The sequence below is a fragment of the Phyllostomus hastatus genome, unplaced genomic scaffold (genome assembly GCF_019186645.2).
Source record: "Phyllostomus hastatus isolate PE091 unplaced genomic scaffold, TTU_PhHast_1.1 phas_scaffold_1674, whole genome shotgun sequence".
Classification (NCBI taxonomy): domain Eukaryota; kingdom Metazoa; phylum Chordata; class Mammalia; order Chiroptera; family Phyllostomidae; genus Phyllostomus; species Phyllostomus hastatus.
In genome coordinates, this window is record NW_025334011.1 from 13,774,994 (window position 1) to 13,792,919 (window position 17,926).

The window sequence follows — 17,926 nt, forward strand, 5'->3', positions numbered from 1 at the left end:
AAGCACTTTGTGACTGAAAGCCACACCTGTATCTTTGTAATAAATTTTTCTCTTTTGCTTAGCTGGAGTTAGGTCCCTTTTCATGCAACCCAAGAGATCTAAGACACAGGTAAGACTAAGTAGGTTAGCCTGTGATTCTTTGAAGGTAGGGAGTGCACAGCGACGTGACGTCACCACAGAGCCTTGCTGGGAGCCAGGCTGCCTCACAGCAGAATGCAGCTGAGATCAGAGGTGCATTACGTGAAATAAGGTAGACTGAGAGAGAAGCCATTATGGAAGAATGCAGGCAAAATTAGTGATCTGACTGACTTTTGGAACTGAGGTCACAGTCAGATTGGTAGTTATTCCAAATCTAGAGAGTTTGGTGGGAGCCGCATTTACTCATCTCCAATAAGCACATAGGATTTCTCTGGCTTTTTCTCAGACAACTCATAAAGTTATTGAAATTTCTGACCCTTAAGGGAGACCCTCATTCTGATGTAATACAACAAAATTAGATGATGAAGTAATGCAGCTAGGGTTTGGGTTTTCTTTGACATGTGTGTATTTGTAGTGTATTTTTAATTACAGTAGTTTGTTATTTACAAGTGCTACAGGTTATAATGGTGGTGTATATCCAGTCTTCAAAAGCAACAGCGGAAATGTGCCTGCTAACCTGATCCTGCCTAATTAAGTGGGAGTTACTCTAGTTAGCCCCCCTTGGAAGTTAGGGTCTGTCTGTGAGTGCTGCCCGTGGAGGAAGGAGGAGCTCTGGTCCTCTTTCCAGACAGCTTCCTGCCTGTGCTGACCGCAACTGCTCCACACGCAACCAGCAGAGAAGTCCTGGAAACAAGGCCATTAACCAGAAGCATCTGATACTCTCGCTTCAATTTCTACTCTGATTTGAAAAGAGAAGTGTAAAATGGCTAAGGACAAGTTCTGCCTCTTCTGTTTGCCCAGGCTCAGTCATGGTGATTTATGAATGAGATGTATCATTGTTTAAAACATGATCAGATGGCCTGAGGAGAGAGGCCAAACAATGGGTAACATTTCTTCCTCCCCCAAAGTTTGGGTTAGATTTGGAGCAGCTGGGAAACTGCCCCTCAGGTCCCACTTCCACTTAATCTGATCTTCAAAACTTGATGCTGTTAACAGAGAGAAGGTGGAGTTCCTGTGGATTGTTATGCAGAGTTGCTGACAGCAACCAAAGGTGTAGGTGGTGATAAAATCTGGGTTAGGCTCCAGCAAGGACCACAAGTTGAAGCTTCATGTAGTGCCTTGCCTTCTCTAGAGTCAAAATATAGAAATCAGGGCAGTAAAAGTGCAGTGTCCGCTCCTGGGACCAAATTCAGACTTGCCTGAGAACACTCTCCGGCCCTCCCACCCCCGCCAGGAAAAACTGCAGGGTAGTTGCTCTTTTTCCTGTCTGTTTTTTGATGTATTTAAAATGATAGGTCCAGTGTCTAAGATACATTCATCTGACCTGAGCATTGAGGACTGGGAGTTGCATGGAAAAACAAATATTCCTCCAACAGCGGTCTTTACCAGGGTTATTTTCTATGGAAGGCATATCTGCTGCTCTCTGCTGAGAATTATTGCTATAAAGCAGCAATTTTCAGCCTTGTTTTTTATCTCAGGGCACACATAAACTAATTACTAAAATCTTGCAGCACACCAAAAATATATTTTTTTGCTGACCTGGCAAAAAAATGTAGGTATAATTTTGATTAATTCACACAGGATGGCGACTGTTATGTTGGCTGTTGTCATCTTTCTATTTGACAGTCTAAGGGAAAAGAGGTTAGTGCCCTGACTAAACAGTCAGGTACTGTGTGTTTTAAACATTCTCGCCATTCACTGGCTGAAAATAACTGCTATAAAGTAGCTCTAGGAAACTTGTCCTAGGAAACACTGCCAATATTGGGTTTTAGAAGAGCGGCTCGTCACGATGGCAAAATTAATGATGTTTGACCACACTTCATTCTTACTTAGGAATTCTTAAGGAAATAAAACATGTTGGTTGTTTCTTTTGTTTTTATATAGAGAAAAAACCCCACATAATTTGACAATGATGAAAGGTTTTTTTTTTCTTGTAGAAATTGTAAACAGAATTTAATCCACATGTAGTTATGAATGTCCAGAATTACAAAACTTAGAAAATAAGAAAATGAAGAGAAGGCTGGTGACTTTTAGTGAGAAGGAACCATATTTATTACTCTCACAGCTTCCATCACATTTGCAGGTTGATGGGTGTCTGTGTCAACATAGAACACGCTAATGCTAACTCACTAACTCGCAGTCATGTGATTTAACAAGCTAAGCACTTGTCACATCCACACTGTGTGACACAGGGTAAAATGATTCAAGAATGAAAAAGCTCCCTTTTTCTAATCCATTACGGCAGCGATTTTCAACTGGTGTTCCACAAGAATGTTTAAAATATGCAGTACCTGACTATGTAGTCAGGGGCACTGACCTCTTTTCCCTTAGATTGTTAAGTAAAAAAATGATAACAGCCAACACAGCAATAGCTGTCCTGTGTGGATGAATCAAAATTATACCTGTATGTATTTTTTGTCAGACAGGCAATGTTGGGAACTGCCCTGCCTGGTATCAGAAGCTGTAACCGACCACCACCCCCCAACCCCGACCTTAGGCTAAGGCTGAGGGAGTGGCCTTGGACTGTAAACCAGCAAGGAGACAAAAGCTTATCTTTCTGGCAGGAGTGCTGCTTCTGCTGCTTCATTCATAACTGAACCCCAAAGCTTGGTCGGTTAGCCAATGACAGGTAAGATTCCCCAAGGGGGGAACGACCTAAGACAGGCACGATCACGTGGGAGGCCCCCAAAAGAAGGACTTTGGGGGCTACAGCAAAAGGGGGTGATGGACCCTCGCTCCTTGGCTATGATATAGCCTGAGTCCTCATTGTCTGGGAGAAAATCTCCTTATCCCTTGGCTGTCTTATTTCCTTTGCTTCACCTAAGCCTGAAACAATGACAGGGTGGTGCAGCTGTGTGCTGAAAAGGGCGGGTTCCCCGGGTGATCAGGCCTAAGAAAGAATATGTAAGATCCTGTGAAACCTGCTTTGTTTAGAATGCTCTCAGTTGAACAATAAGGGTCCAAGGAAGAAATAAGTTTGTTCTTTAAAGTTTTACAGCTCTTTGACCCTGACTCAAAATAGGCCCTCAGACTTCCTTGTTATCTATTGTTTGATCCTTACTTCCTAGCAATGAGTAATGAGCTTTTACCTGAATTCTTATTTCAAACAAAACCAATAAAAAGCCTCTCCAGAGGGAGAATAGGTGCTCTCCCCACCAGGGAGGGTGGCCTTTCTGCTCCTACTTCCCCACAGGACTCGGTTGTCTCTGTGTATGTTTTTCTCCCAGGTTGACGAGCCATCCACAGCGTTCCGTGGTGACTGCCAGCAGGTGATCACTTCAAGGCAAAAAATACATTTTTTGGTGTGCTGCAGAATTTTAGTTATTAGTTTATGTGTACCACAAAGTTGAAAATTGCTGCATTACAGGAAAGATTTTATAGTTTTTATATGTATTGTTCTTTTGCAAGCTATTAAATACAAGAATACCCTAGCTCTGAATCATTTGCAACATTTTTTTCTTCTATAATAAGATTTACAGATGGAATTGTTCTACTGGAATACATAGCTTTCAAACAAACAAACAAACAAACAAACAAACAAACAAAATTAACGCCTGAATCTGATGGGGCTTCCAGTTCTCAAAGCTTTGTCCTACAAGATGCAGATACAATTCATGGTCCAGAAAGATCTCAACACCTACAGAACCCTGGGGGCAAAGTACTTCAGATGACTTGTTTTCCCTCCTGCAAAGGCACAGTGTAGATTATGTGTGAGTACATATTAGTCACTTTACTATTGTATGAGTTTGTCATTTATTTTCTTAATGTTCTGTGCCACACAAAGGCTTTTGTTTTAAGACAAACATTTAGAGCTTCTGAAATCAGCACAAATATACAACCTGGCTTTTAAAATTTCCTTTCTCATTGTTCAGAGTGACTTTTCTGTTTTACATCTTCTTTGTTGAATCAGGGCAAGTCGTGATTAGTGTTTACTGTTACGATTCACCTCAACTAGACTCTGGCCATGGTCCCTCCTTTCTCATACACAGCAGTAAACAGCTGCTCCCTCCTCCCTGTTTTAACCTCCAGCTGAAGCAAACACACTGAATATGTTAGTGGTTCTATGTTTTTCATCTAAGAATTAACTTCTCTTTTCATTTCCCCTCTGAAAATATATCCAACGTAGCTCTCATTTTACAAACAACTAGAGATTCGCTTGGGCTTCTTCCTGCTTTATTTTCTTTTTGGCATTTACCTCCTCCATTAGAATTCACCTCTCCACAAGCAGGGACCTCTCCTGACTCGCTCACCTCTCTGTCTCCTTAGTACCTGTTCCAGGAGGTGGGGACGCATCAGTGAAGAAAACACAACCTCTCTGGCAGAGCTTCTATGGGGGTAAGGAGGAGATGTAGGTAGGCATAAATATGATAGAGAGAGGTAGACAGTGTATTGCAAGGAGACAAACACTGAGGGGAAAAAGGAAGTTGGGAAGGGCAGGAAGTTTTAGGCAGTGTGTGATGTCAGATAGGAAAGGCCTCATTGGGTAGGCCTAGAGCAGGGACAGAGAAGAGCCACTGGAGTCTGGGGGACAGCTTTCCAGGCAGCTAGGCCAGAGTGTACCTAGAATATTTCAGGTGCAGCTGTGAGACCAGATGGCTAGAAGGGGGCGAGTGAGGGAGAGAGTGGTGGGAGATAGAGGGCAGCCAGATCAGAGGGGAGCTTTAGGCCATTGTGAGTTTAGGCTTTCCTATGTGAGATGAGTGCCACTGGAGGCTTTTGAGCACAAGGACAGAAAGAGAGGATGGGAACTGGGGACACGGGGGAAGGCTGGTCTTAAAGTGACAGGAAAGACTGTGGACTCTATGTCACAGGTGCAGGCAGCAACAGCATCAGGTGAGAGAATGCGGATGAGGAGAGAGGTGCTGGAGGCTTTAAGAGAGAACAAGGTAGAAATCGTGTCCTAGGTTAGTAGGCGAGTGACTGGACTGGCAATGTTCAGGCAGCACTGAGGGCCCAGGCCGAGGAGGAGGAGAGCTCAATCAGACCAGGGTGTCACAGAGTAAGTACAAGGGGAAGAAGGGCCAGGTAGCCAAAGATACAGAATTTCAATTATTGATCATGGGATTTTTTTTTTAAGATTTTATTTTTAGAGAGTTGGGAAGGGAGGGAGAAGGAGAGGAAGAGAAACATAGATCTGTTGCCTCCTATACTCCCCCAGCTGGAGACCTGGCCCACAACCCAGCCACACCAGCCAGGGCATGATCACAGAATTTATTCACATTTAGAGACCAGGGAAGAATAATGGTAAGGAAGTTAATGCATGTTTGGTGTGAATGGAATCAGGCTAATCTGGAAAGTCCTAGATGAACCTTGAAAGTCTGGATCCAGGGATATTCATGGAATATTTGTTGAATATCAGTCAACATGTACTGAACACCTTTATTCAAAGGACCGTGAACATAAAGTCTAAGGTCTTATATAAAAAGAATGGTTCACCCAACTATAAACAAAAAGCTCTTAATGAGTTTCAGAGATAGTACATACTTTACAGGTTGAAATAAGACAAAGACTGTTTCATCTTTCTTTTAATTTATCAATTAACTATTATTAACTTTAATTAGCTATATGCTTCTACTAAAGTTAAATGCAGGTGTTTCTGTTATAATACAGCATAAGTACTCCTGAAAAACATATGTTCTACAAAAAAATGCACAAGAAAATTTCAGGCTTATTAGGAAAATAGGTTGGGGCAGGTCTCTCAAACCTATGCAACTTGGAAACCAGAGTACTAGCCAATCAACATGTGCTACATGAATAGATAGCTTGGACTTCCAGGGTAGGCAGTGAGGCTGGAGGCTGCCTCCGGAATACGCCAAAGGCTTGAAAGCAATTACGGAGATGGAAGCAAGGCCAATGGAAGCTGTGCTCTGACCCAATTAAGGCAGGCCCAGAGGGTGGCGCCACCTGCTGTTAGCTAACAGCTGAGCTGAATCAGAGAGGGCTCCCTGGCCATGAGGGAACCCTGGGTATGGATACTTGAGAACTTCCACATTTATACTAACATAAGTCTCTTATTAATCAATTACAAATGAACTGATGACATAGAAGGACTACTTATCTAATTTATCTTTGTCCTTAAAGTAAAAACATTGTAATTATTTGGAAAGCATCAACGGAAATTTTATTTTTGAATAATTAAATATAGCAAAATGTCATTGATTTAACTTCCCCATGCAAAAGTGATTCATATTTACCTTCTTGACCTTGGCTTCTTTCAGTTTTTCCAGTGCCAGCTTAATTTTATCAGCCTTCGCCTGGGCTTCTTCTTCTTCCTGTAAAATGGCAGGGCATTCAACACAGTCCATTAAGAACACCAGCCAGTAAATACCTGTGCCATCACTAGTGTCTTAGTTACTTTATGTTAGCAAGGGCTGTAATGTAGGGCACCAAATTTCACATGACTGATTTTCAGAATTCAGTGACCATAACAGAAACCTCCAGCCCAGGAATATAGAAGGCAGTCATCATCCTTTATATTAAGGAATAGCAACTTAAATGATGAAGTGATGAAATGATGAAATGATGACACTAACAGAACTTCACATATTTGATCCACAAAAATCTCTGCTTGGCTCAAAACTGGGCTCCAACTCAAGGGATTTACTGGAGGATCTCAAGGGGGTTGAGAACTTCCAGAAATTATGTGTGGGTTTTTAAATTTTAGATTTTATGTTATTTATTTTTAGATGGAGGGGAAGGGAGGAAGAAAGAGAGGGAAAGAAACATCAATGTGTGGTTGCCTCTCATATGCCTCCTACCTGGGACCTGGTCCACAACCCAGGAATGTGCCCTGACCGGGAATCCAACTGGTGACCCTTTGGCTTGCACTCAATCTACTGAGCCACACCAGCCAGGGTTATATGTTTGTTTGTTTGTTTGTTTTTACCATTTTAAGTGTACAGGTTCAGTGCATTAAATATATTCACATTGTTGTGAACCATCACCATCTCCAGCACTCTCTTCATATGAAATACTTACAGTAGTTAAATTCATAGAGACAGAAAGTAGAATAGTAGTTGCCAGGGGCTTCAGGAAAGCAGGGAATAGGGAGTTATCATTTAATAGGTATAGAGTTTCGGTTTTGCAAGTTGACATTTTATGCATGACTTCAGATCGATATGCACTTTTCTGGGATTCCTCCTTCTCATTAGATTTCTAAAGGAGTCCTTATTTCCCCCAAAGTTAAGACTTAGGCTCAAACTTCAACATAAAATTCACCAAAAAACACTGACAACCACATATGAGCAGGCAGAAAAGAGAATTAAATATTTTATAAGCCCTAAACCCTTTGATTTTTGCACATTAACATTCGGAGAATAGGATTATTAAGGCTCCCCTACATATATTTATAATAATGAGGAAATGAGCTGTTCTGGTTGGGTTCTAATTCTTCTAATATCTTCTTGCACCAGTGGTTCTTAAATTCTTTTTTTGAGCTACGAACCCTTTTTAGGAATACATATATGTTTCAAGAGATGGAGCTCAGAAAGCTTCACACATGCATTTAACTTTGCATGTACTTCCAGGGAATCATGGCTGCCTTGACATCTTCGTGAACCCTCTAGTAAGGGCCTTAGCTTGTTAGGGTGGCTATTACCAAAAGGACTGGAGATAACAAGTGCTGGAGAGGATGTGGAGAAAAAGGGGACCCTTGTGCACTGTTGGTGGGAAGGTGAATTACTGCAGCCACTATAAAAAAACAGTATAGAGGTTCCTAAAAAAGCTAAAAATAGAACTACCACATGATCCAGCTATTTCACTTTTGGATATATATCCAAAGGAAATAAAATGACTATTCTGAAGTGATCTGCACTTTCATGTTCATTGCAGCATTAGTCACAAGAGCCAAAAAATTGGGAACAACCTAAGTGTTCACTGATGGCTGAATGAATAAAGAAAACATGTATATATTTATAAAAATAAGTGTATATACATACACACAATAGAATATTATTCATCCATAAGGAAGATGAAACTCCTGCTACTTATGACCATATGGATGAACTCTGAGGGCATTATGTAAAGTGAAATAAATCAGACAGAGGAAGGCAAATACTGTATGGTTTCCCTTATATGTGGAATCTAAAAAGCTGAACTCATAGACAGAGAGTAGCATGGTGGTTGCCAGGGAGGAGGCGATGATGGAGACAGGGAGATGCTGGTCAAAGGGCACCAACTTCTACTTATAAGGTAGATGAGTTTGGGGGCTCTGATGTCCAGCATAGTGGCTGTAGTAAAATATACTGTATTACATACTTGAAAGTTGCTAAAAGAGTATATGGAAATATTCTCATTATATATACTCAAAAAAGGTGATGATGTGGAGTGATGGAGGTGTTAACTAACCTCATTGTAGTAATCATTTCACAATGCATGTGTGTATCAATCATCACATTGTATACCTTAACCTTACAGATGTCACTCATAAATGAAAGGAAAAAAGGAGCCTCTACCCTATATGGGTCACTGATTTTTCAGTGATTTCCTAGAATAAATACACAATAGGTCAATGAATATGATTTTAATATTTGTTCATTCAAAAGGCACTGAAGGAACTTCCAGGGTCCCTAGGACTGTATTTATGAAATACCAACCATCATTATTCAGCTCAACAAATATGGAGGCCACCACAAATGGAGTGAAATTCTCACTCTAAAATATTCATAAAGTGGCTCACTCTAAGAACAAATCTTAAAAGTTCTTTTTTTTTTTTACTTTTATGAGAGACATGCTGTAAGTCAATGTCCCAAATAATGACCATATCAACTTTCTAGCTGTTTTCCCAGTGTGTACAAATGTATTACTATCAAGCCCTGGTTACCTGCCTACCCCATAGCACTTCTCCACTGACAACATTACAAGTGATTCGTAGATATATCTTTGTCCTGTTGAACAGGGCTGCCCAGTTCAGCAAAATTCCATTTAGTTCATTTCAGAAACATGTAAGAAATGCCTTCTATTCTTCATGTATTTGGCTTGCATCAGGGACTCAGAAATGTATAAATCAGTTCTGTAGTTCATACCATGTTAATAAACATTACCCTCCAAAGTTGACTATTATCAGGAAGTGCTGTGTATAAATATAGATTTTAGCCAGACTATAGTGATTCCTGATTATGGACTTCATAGGTTCTTTATGCACACCTATCACTCTTTTGTTTTAATATATAATCTTCATTATATTTTTTTCATTGCCATTTAGTCCCCTTATACCTTCCTCCCCCCAGCAATCACCACCCTGTCTTATTTTTGGAGGACTCTGCCTTTGTAATGAACATACTTTGTATCCTTGTTTCTTAGCATCTCAGAGCTTTCGGAGTACAAATTTATGACTATAACTCTCACTCTGAAGAAAGTTAAAGATGATGGGTAGAGAGGTCAAGGGTCCTGCCATCTCTGGCCCCACACACATACCTGAGAGAGAGGTTCAGGAGGTGGCGGTGGCGGAGGAAGGTCTAACAGGGGATCCTCTGGTGGAGGTGGTAAAACATCCTCATACTGGCTCACATGAATTGCAGCGACGTTTGCTCCATAACTGAGGGAGGCTGCGCCACTGGAATCTGATATGTCCAGAGGTGCTGAATGCTGTTGGCTCTGAGAAGACTCTTTCTGTGCCTGGATGGTCCTCTGCTCTGCTTCACTTATATCTGCTACCAGCTCTGCCATGAGAGCATCTAAATCTTGGTCTTCCAGTGCATTTAAGGATTCTGGTAGAGAAAAATCACATTAATAATCAAAACAAAGATTTGTGCCTGGAAAAACTGATAAAAAGGTCACTTTAAGAGTAATTTGAGTCCCGGTTGCCATGGGGATGGGGAAATAGGGAGAGGCTGGTGAAGGGGTACAAACTTTCAGTTATAAAGTGAGTGAGGTCTGAGGATCTAATGGTGACTATGGGTGATAACACTGTATGATAAAACTGAAATTTGTGAGCAAAGTAGAACTTAACTCTTCTTATAAAAATTATAGAAAAGAATACATATGTGAGTGCGGAGAGGCAAATCTTCATTGCTCATATGTGCAAGTATATGCTATCTATTAATGTCATAATTTTACAAAAGTGTATTGCTTTTCTCAAACTTCATGAATGTTACCCATGCAAAAGTGGCTCATAGTTTGCCTTCTTTCATTTAATGTTATGATGGAAATGGCAGATAATGATAATATATTTATATGGCAAGTAATAGAAAAGAGGATGGGAAAAAAGAAAATTGAAAGATGTGTATTATAATTTATTGAGATACTGGCATTGGCACCTAAGCATTTATTGAAAAATTACTGGAAAAACAGAAACAAAGAAACCCAGTGAGCGTCAGGAATAAAACTTGGAACTCTGGATTTCTAGAACTGCATTTCTTTATTATTTTGTTTTCCATTCTTTTGGTAGGGACTACCAATCTTTGGAAAATCTTTTTCAAGTGTTGCAATGAATTCTCATTCATTTGGAAGGGGTTACTTCAAGATTCATTGTAATTTGAATAGCACATGGGCTAAAGATTGTCTTTGCATTAAATAAGAAGAGAGGTTTTTTTAGAAAAATTCTCATTCAAGGAGAGGAAGGGGGAGAGAGGGAGAGAGATAGACAGACAGACAGACAGACATTGATGTGAGAGAAAAACATTGATCAGTTGCCTCCCGTTTGCACCCCAACTGGAGATCAAACCTGCCACCTAGGTATGTGCTCTGACTTGTAATTGAACCTGCATCCTTTCGGTGTGTGGGACAACATTCCAACAAACTAAGCCACCAGGCCAGGGCAAGAAGAGAGATTTTTGTTAATAAAACAACATGATGATCTCAGGGAGAATAAATAATGTCAAATAGAGCAATATATCATATTACATATTAGTTATACACAGAAATTAAAATATATTTGGAACATCCATTCATATATTATCAATCATTATGAAATGAACAATTCAACATTATCCTTGAAGAAATATTTGTTTTTTAATATTTTCTTAGTCTACTGTACTCTATTACTCTAAAAGCCCAGAAATAAGAAATTCCCTTTACTTCTTAAAAAACACAAGATGGTTTTGAGACTTTACTCAAATACAAGATAGTGTTCCTTTTCATTACAAGCAACATTATCTTCTTGCACTCTCAATTCAATCCAGACACAAAAAAATGCAATCTTAAATCCAGGTCTATAAAAATTATACTTATCATAATGTCTAGGTTCCTTACATTTTATTTTCAAATTGTAGTTTCACACTGATTTTAGTCATTATCATGATTTCAAATTACTTTAGGAAAAAAATTATAATACTTACCATTTAAATCCTTAAAACCCACACTGTAGTTAAATTCAGCTCTGGGAGGTTTGGGGTCTGAAGGAGGAAGTGTGTCGACTCCTAAGCTCTGTAGAAACAGATTCCCGCCCCCCACAGTTAATCACGACACCAACACTTCTGCAGTAATTTAACCATTAAGTCAAAAGTCATTTACTGTTTACATAGTTTTCCTCTAAATTTAGAAATGACATTCCTATTTGAAAATGTTTTATGTAATTTTTTGCCCTACAAAAGATTACAACTTAAAAATGATTCTAATAAGTACATCTTGAAACAAAACAGGTCAACTGAGAATGATGGGAATGAGATAAGTATTACGAACGACAAAAAAAGTTTCTTGTAATGATGTATTTGTGACATCTACACTACACAGTATTCTTTACAAACATACACAATTCTTCATTTGTTTTGTAGAAAAGTTTAAGATCCCTACCTTAATGAGGAATAGCTGGGTTATTTGTATTTCAGCACTTGACGCAGGATGTGAGGAGCTCACATCTGTGAGGACTCCACCAGACACACCAGCAGCCTGGATCAGGGGTTCTCAGGCCTGCAGCCTCCAGGCCCCATTCAGTCTGCCAGTGACTGATCTCTGAGTTAACCTGACCTTTCTTAGACCTGGAGCCTATGGCTGGGTGGCCATCATACTACTTTGAGGGAATGAAGGTCTTACAGTGCAAAGAGGCCACGAACTCCCTTTTAGTCCTAAAATGTAGCATTTCCTCAAAAAGTGGGCAAGAATATTTACTGAAGATCATGCAGTTTTCTTAGGTAGCCTTTCTATAAGGGTAAGTGCATGAGAAATTGTTCAGTGAGGTGGTTGTGGGAGGACTTCCCTTGGGAAGGTTGCTCTGTTGGCTAAACAGTGGATCATGATGAGCTTGAGAACTGCCACGACCGGATGTGCGCATGACCAGCATAGGCAGTCAGCTGGCGCCCGGTGTAATCAGGAGAGCTCCATTCCGTTCCCCAGCACCGCCGCAGAAACGTCAGCAATATGTAATATCATCAATGCCCAGTTTTTAAAACGGTGTTTTCTTATCAAAATCAAAATTGGTAGCCCCATGTTTTTCTAATTTGAAAGTTAAAAAGGGGGATTTACCTGGGTCAAGAGATCCATCTCTCCTAGCAGATTGCTGAACATTTGGTCTATATCATCATTTGACTCACCCATCTGAAAAAGAAAGAAACCCAGATGTAAACAGTCCAATAAAAGCCTGACTTCTGGAGAACTGTCGCACCTCTTATTCTTTCTCCAAGTGCCCCATCCGCGGACAAGGCAAGAAGAGAAGGCCCTATGGAGAGGAATGTTCATTTCAGTCTGAAATTCCATGGTGGATTCCACTCCAATTAACTTGGTCCAAGATTGAGCCAAACCCTGGGAAACGGCCTCAGAGCAACAATCAGACTAAACTAGTCTCTTTGGGGCCAAGTGCACAAAGTGGACATTGTTCAGGAATTCACCTTGCCGAAGGACACTTTATTAGAAGAGGAGAAAGCCTCACACAGGTGGTTATGAAGGAGAGAGACGTGGAACTTCACCTCCACTTAAAAATTCAAACAGACACATGTCAGGGGTGGGTAAGTGTCTCTACCACATGATTCTCTGAAATAGCAGTTTTGGCGCATTTATTTGGAAGTAGTGGGATGATAAACACTTAGGACTAAAGTGGTGACACAATTAAGTGATGAGACAGAAATACATCATGCTGTACCCCACAGAAGAACCTTTCTTCACCCAGGACAAAAGAAGTGGTTGCCCAAGAGAGGAGAAGTGCTTCCATACAATGTTTCCAAACACCTGTGAGGTGCAGCTGGCTACTTTCTGCCTGACATTTTCTGTGAAGCTGGATTAGGAGACTAAAAGACATGATTACTAGGCGTCCTTCAGATACTAATTAGTAGTATGCTTTTTAGCAAAGGGAATTAACTATAATACTTCACCTGTGAGATGAGGAGTTTGCTGGAGATAATTTCTAAGGATCCTAAATGCTCTAAAATGTTAGAAGATTAATGCTAATTACAGATCAAGCTAATAAGTCTGGTAAAAGTAGAGGATCGGCATGTAATATTTAAGCCAAACAATATTTATGTGTGTGTATGGGTGTGTTTGTGTTTTAATAATTTCATGTTAACTTAAACAGATACAAAACTAGAGAAAATAATATCATGATTTTCATGTACCCAATGTCCAGCTTTAACAAGGATCAACTCACGGCTGATCTGTTAAATTTAAACATCATATCTGTATCTTCTCCCAATAATTATTTTGAGACAAATATTATTTTTCATAAATATTTCAGTATGTAGCTCAAAATGGCTGGCTTGCCTTTCTTTCTTTCTTTCGTTCTTTCTTTCTTTCTTCCTTCCTTCCTTCCTTTCTGACTCTTTCCTCCCTCCCTCCCTCCCTTTCTCTCTCTCTTTTTACCATAGCCATACTATCATCCCCATGATGATTGTTAATTTTCCAAGACACTCTATTTGGCTTCCAGTGTGGGAGGAATCTTGCAGGAGCATGGGTGACTACAAAACCGGCCTGGCCAAGAAAAGGCCAGGAAAAGGACTTCAGTTAAAATGCAAGAGGTCTATGATACCATGGGACAAGTGTATTCCTAAGGAGCAGACACACCTGAGAGAACCAGGTGTGCATATACACGGGACAGGGAGGAATCCAAGGAAGTCATTCAGTGAATGCTCAGGGTCCTATCACACAAGGTAGGCAGGTGAGCACCTAGGTATGAAAGTAACAGCAAGGCAGACACTGCTGGTGTGAGTCTATGTGAGCAGGTCTAAGGGGTCAGGGAGGACTTGCACAAAGCATCAGTGAAGAAACACAGAAGATGTTCATGCTTTTTTATGTGGGTTCTTGGGCTTGGGGTTTATTGCAGTCAGAAGAAGGAAAAAGAACTTCAGGTGGGGAGGGGAGTCAAAGCTGGATCCATTTGCAGGTAGTTTTATCCCCTCCCAGGTGCTTAGAAAATATCTGTATCATATTCTTCTTTCTTCAAATTACTTACACAATAGAGGAAAGAAAGTATATCAGTAAACAAAGTACCCAGGGTTTCATAAATGACCTGCTCAAGAAATTATTATGGTATTCCATTTATTGTTTTAATAAGAGGAAATTAACAGAATTAACAGTAAAATTTCAGAACAGCCCATTTATTTTCATTAGAATATTATGTAGTACAGTAATGTGACAAAAATAGAGGAATCCTTCAGGTGAATTATTATTAGCAGGTAAAGTTGACAGTATTAGTGTTAACATTTAAAATTTTTAAAAAGATTTGTATTTATTTTTAGAGAGAGGAAAAGGGAAGGAGAGAGGGAGAGAAACATCGATATGTGGTTGCCTCTTATGCTCCCCCTACTGGAGACCTGACCAGCAACCTAGGCATGTGCCCTGACTGGGAATCAAAAAGATGACCCTTTGGCTTGCAAGCCCTCACTCAATCCGCTGAGCTACAACCAGGGCACATTAAAACATTTTAATAACAGCAAAGTAATCCAGTCAAAGTGGAAAAAACAGATTTATGTTTTGACCTCAAAACTGCTAGCCAGTCTTAACAATAAACTCATAGGAACCAAAGACAATGCTAGTAAGAAGAATACTACTATTGATGTTTCATCTTATATCAGTAAATTTGGAAAAGCACTAAAATGATAAAGAATAAAGTCTTAAAAGGAAACATGATATCCATGAGTCAGAAAAACCCACTGAGCCCAAAGACTGTGGTTCTCAGCCTGTACACACCTCTGACACAGAATGGGTTAAGGGCGTGCCAGAATGAATCATGCATCTAAGATGGAAATAACTCAAAACAGTACATTCTCATAACTTCTGCTGAAACTCCTAGACTCATCTGTAAAAATCTTTCCTCCTGCCCTTTCATTCCTTTACCCCAGAATCTGTTGATATGAAAACACTAAAAGCAGTCAGCATCAAAAATGTGCTGTAAATCAAGTCATCAGTGAGTCTGCTACTGAGTGAACCACAACTTAAAGGAGTTGCATCCCTGGTGAAAATAACAAGACATTCATTTGAGTTAAAGGCTATTATTAATATATATTCATAAATTTGCATTAATCTGTAAATATAATCATTTTATAAATTTATCCATCCTGCCCTGCAAGAAAACTTTCTTTTTGGAATGGACAGAACAAAGCGCACAAACATATACAATACACACACACACACACACACACACACACACCCACAAGTGTGAGAAAATAGGAATGTGTCTATTTGTATGTGTGGTATTCTCCAAAGTCAAAATCAAGATGAAAGTGAGAAGGAGAGAGAGTGAGCGAGAACACCCAGCCACCAGGGCTGGAAGTGTTGTTTGGGTTAACAGCAGGGTGGAGCAGCCTTGGTGAAGTAACAGATTGCAAAACAAGCAATGTGCACATCATGTTGGGTGGAATTCACATCTTTTTGTGAGTATGTCATTTCTGAGTTCCTTTTGTGTCCTGGGAAGAACAACAAACTGTTGAGTAAAAGAGAAAACTAGAATAGTCCTTTATCAGATAGATTTGTTGGGGAGTTTTTTTGTTTTTTGTTTTTTTTTTTTGGAAGGAAGGGTGGTAAGCAGTGTATAGGAGAGAGGCTGAAATCCTGCCTAAGATTCCCTGAATTTCCAAGGGAATTTCCCCCAATGCTGAATACTTCCCTAAGGCTCAAATTTCTAAGTCTCAGCTTTCATCCTCAAATAGTTTCTCTTTTCCACATATGTAAATTTCATATATACATATTTAAAAAATCTATCCCTAGCAAAAAATGATATGCATGTTAGGTGATGGGTGTGTAAGCTAAACTTACTGTGGTGATCATTTCACAATGCACACATGTATCACATCATTATGTTGTATGCAAACTTACACCATGTTACATGCTAATTGTATCTCAATAAAGCTGGAAAAAATCTATCCTAAGTACTCTGGTACACATGAGCAATAGCATATTTTTTTATGTCTATGGCAAAGTTAGCCTCCTATATGTAATTCAGTTAGGCTGCAGGTGTCATTGCCATTTGGGTTAGAAATTCCATGATTTGGGACCTAGATCAGGACAGCACCCATTCAATATGTAACAGGCATTTTCATTATTATTTGCCCTCTGGTGCATTCTCCTCCCAGTGCCCTAATTTGGCTAATGGTCATTATTCACTTGTTAGTCCAGTTTAGTAACCTTGGCATAATCCTTGACTCCTCCCATTTTCCCATCCCTCATCAGCTCCTCCGGCCTTCAGCCTCCCAAAGACCCCCTCAAACCTCACCACCATCTCTGGCAAACAGAAATACAAATGCGAAGGTGTCATCCTCCTGTTCAAAAAACTTCCATGACTGATCAAGATGAAGCAGAGAGAGTTTAGGTCTTAGCATATCTTTCAAGTCCATCATAATTGACCACAACCTACTTTTCAGGGTTCAGCTCGTGCCCTTCAGGGCCCCCGACCCTGTCTGAACAAGCTGAGAGCTTTAACAAACTCTCTTTGTCTTTGTATATGCTATCCCCTTGAAATAATATCCTCTTCTGTCTATGCCTCCCTCATAAAATCCTATTTATCATTCAATATCCAGCTCTTGTGTCAATACTTCAATGGTGTCTTCAAAATCAGTGGAGACATTTGTCGGCTGTTGCCTCTGGGAACCATATCAGTAAATCTGGGTCCCAGCAACAACATCGATAACGAATTTAACCCCCCTAGGCTTGTTCCCTTGTCTATAACATGAGGAGAATCATATATAACTCATAGGATTGTTGTGATATTTAAACAAAATAGCATATAGCCCTTGGTGTTTATATACTCAACAATAGCATTTACCAGTCTGAATCATGCTTTTTTTGTTGCCATGTTAGAATCTCTTTCCAGACTGGCAGCTGTTATTTAGTAAGATCAGATCTTGTTCATCTTTGTGTTAGAAAATGCTAAGTAACCTCAGAAACTAATAAGAAAAAAGTGAGCTAGGCCTCAGGCTGCATAGAAGGCTAGCGTCCTACCTCATGCGCCCTGAACACGGACGCTGTTGCACCGCACTCAGAGGCCTGACACTGCATTCCAAGGCTGGACAGTCCCTAGAAGTCGCCAAACTCCATGTTTCCTATAACTATCAGAGCAATTAAACAAACGTCTGTTTCTAAGCTGTTACCTAGGTTTATGGAACTTCACTCACTTTTTGCACTGCTCTCCAAGTAAGTAAATACTGTTATTTACACAAATACATTTTGTTGGTAAATATAAGATTTCATTGGTGCTCATATCTATTTAACCTTGAATCAGTTTTCAAACCCAAAATTTTTTGAGCAAAATCTAATAGCTACCCGGCTTGAGTGACATTGTCAGTGACTTTCCTTCTTAGCTGATTCAATGTAAAGTCAGTTATTATTTCAAGTAGTTGGTTCATTAACCATTATTTGATGTATAAAAACAAGTTATGCCTTCTACTTTGATTATTTCTTTACTCACATCATTTATCTAATTAATTTCAAC

At 39.8% G+C, this 17,926-nt stretch overlaps 1 protein-coding gene across 1 annotated transcript in view; it reads right to left on the reverse strand.

The window, feature by feature from the left end:
• Positions 1-17,926, reverse strand: part of LOC123831350 (amyloid beta precursor protein binding family B member 1 interacting protein) — a 93,515-nt gene that overhangs the window by 36,870 nt on the left and 38,719 nt on the right. The window contains exons 2-5 of the mRNA XM_045858243.1: positions 12,538-12,609; positions 11,415-11,502; positions 9,553-9,845; positions 6,333-6,410 (exon numbers count right to left, since the gene is read on the reverse strand). Coding sequence (XP_045714199.1) covers positions 6,333-6,410; positions 9,553-9,845; positions 11,415-11,502; positions 12,538-12,609 — 531 coding nt within the window. The remainder of the gene's footprint in view (positions 1-6,332; positions 6,411-9,552; positions 9,846-11,414; positions 11,503-12,537; positions 12,610-17,926) is intronic.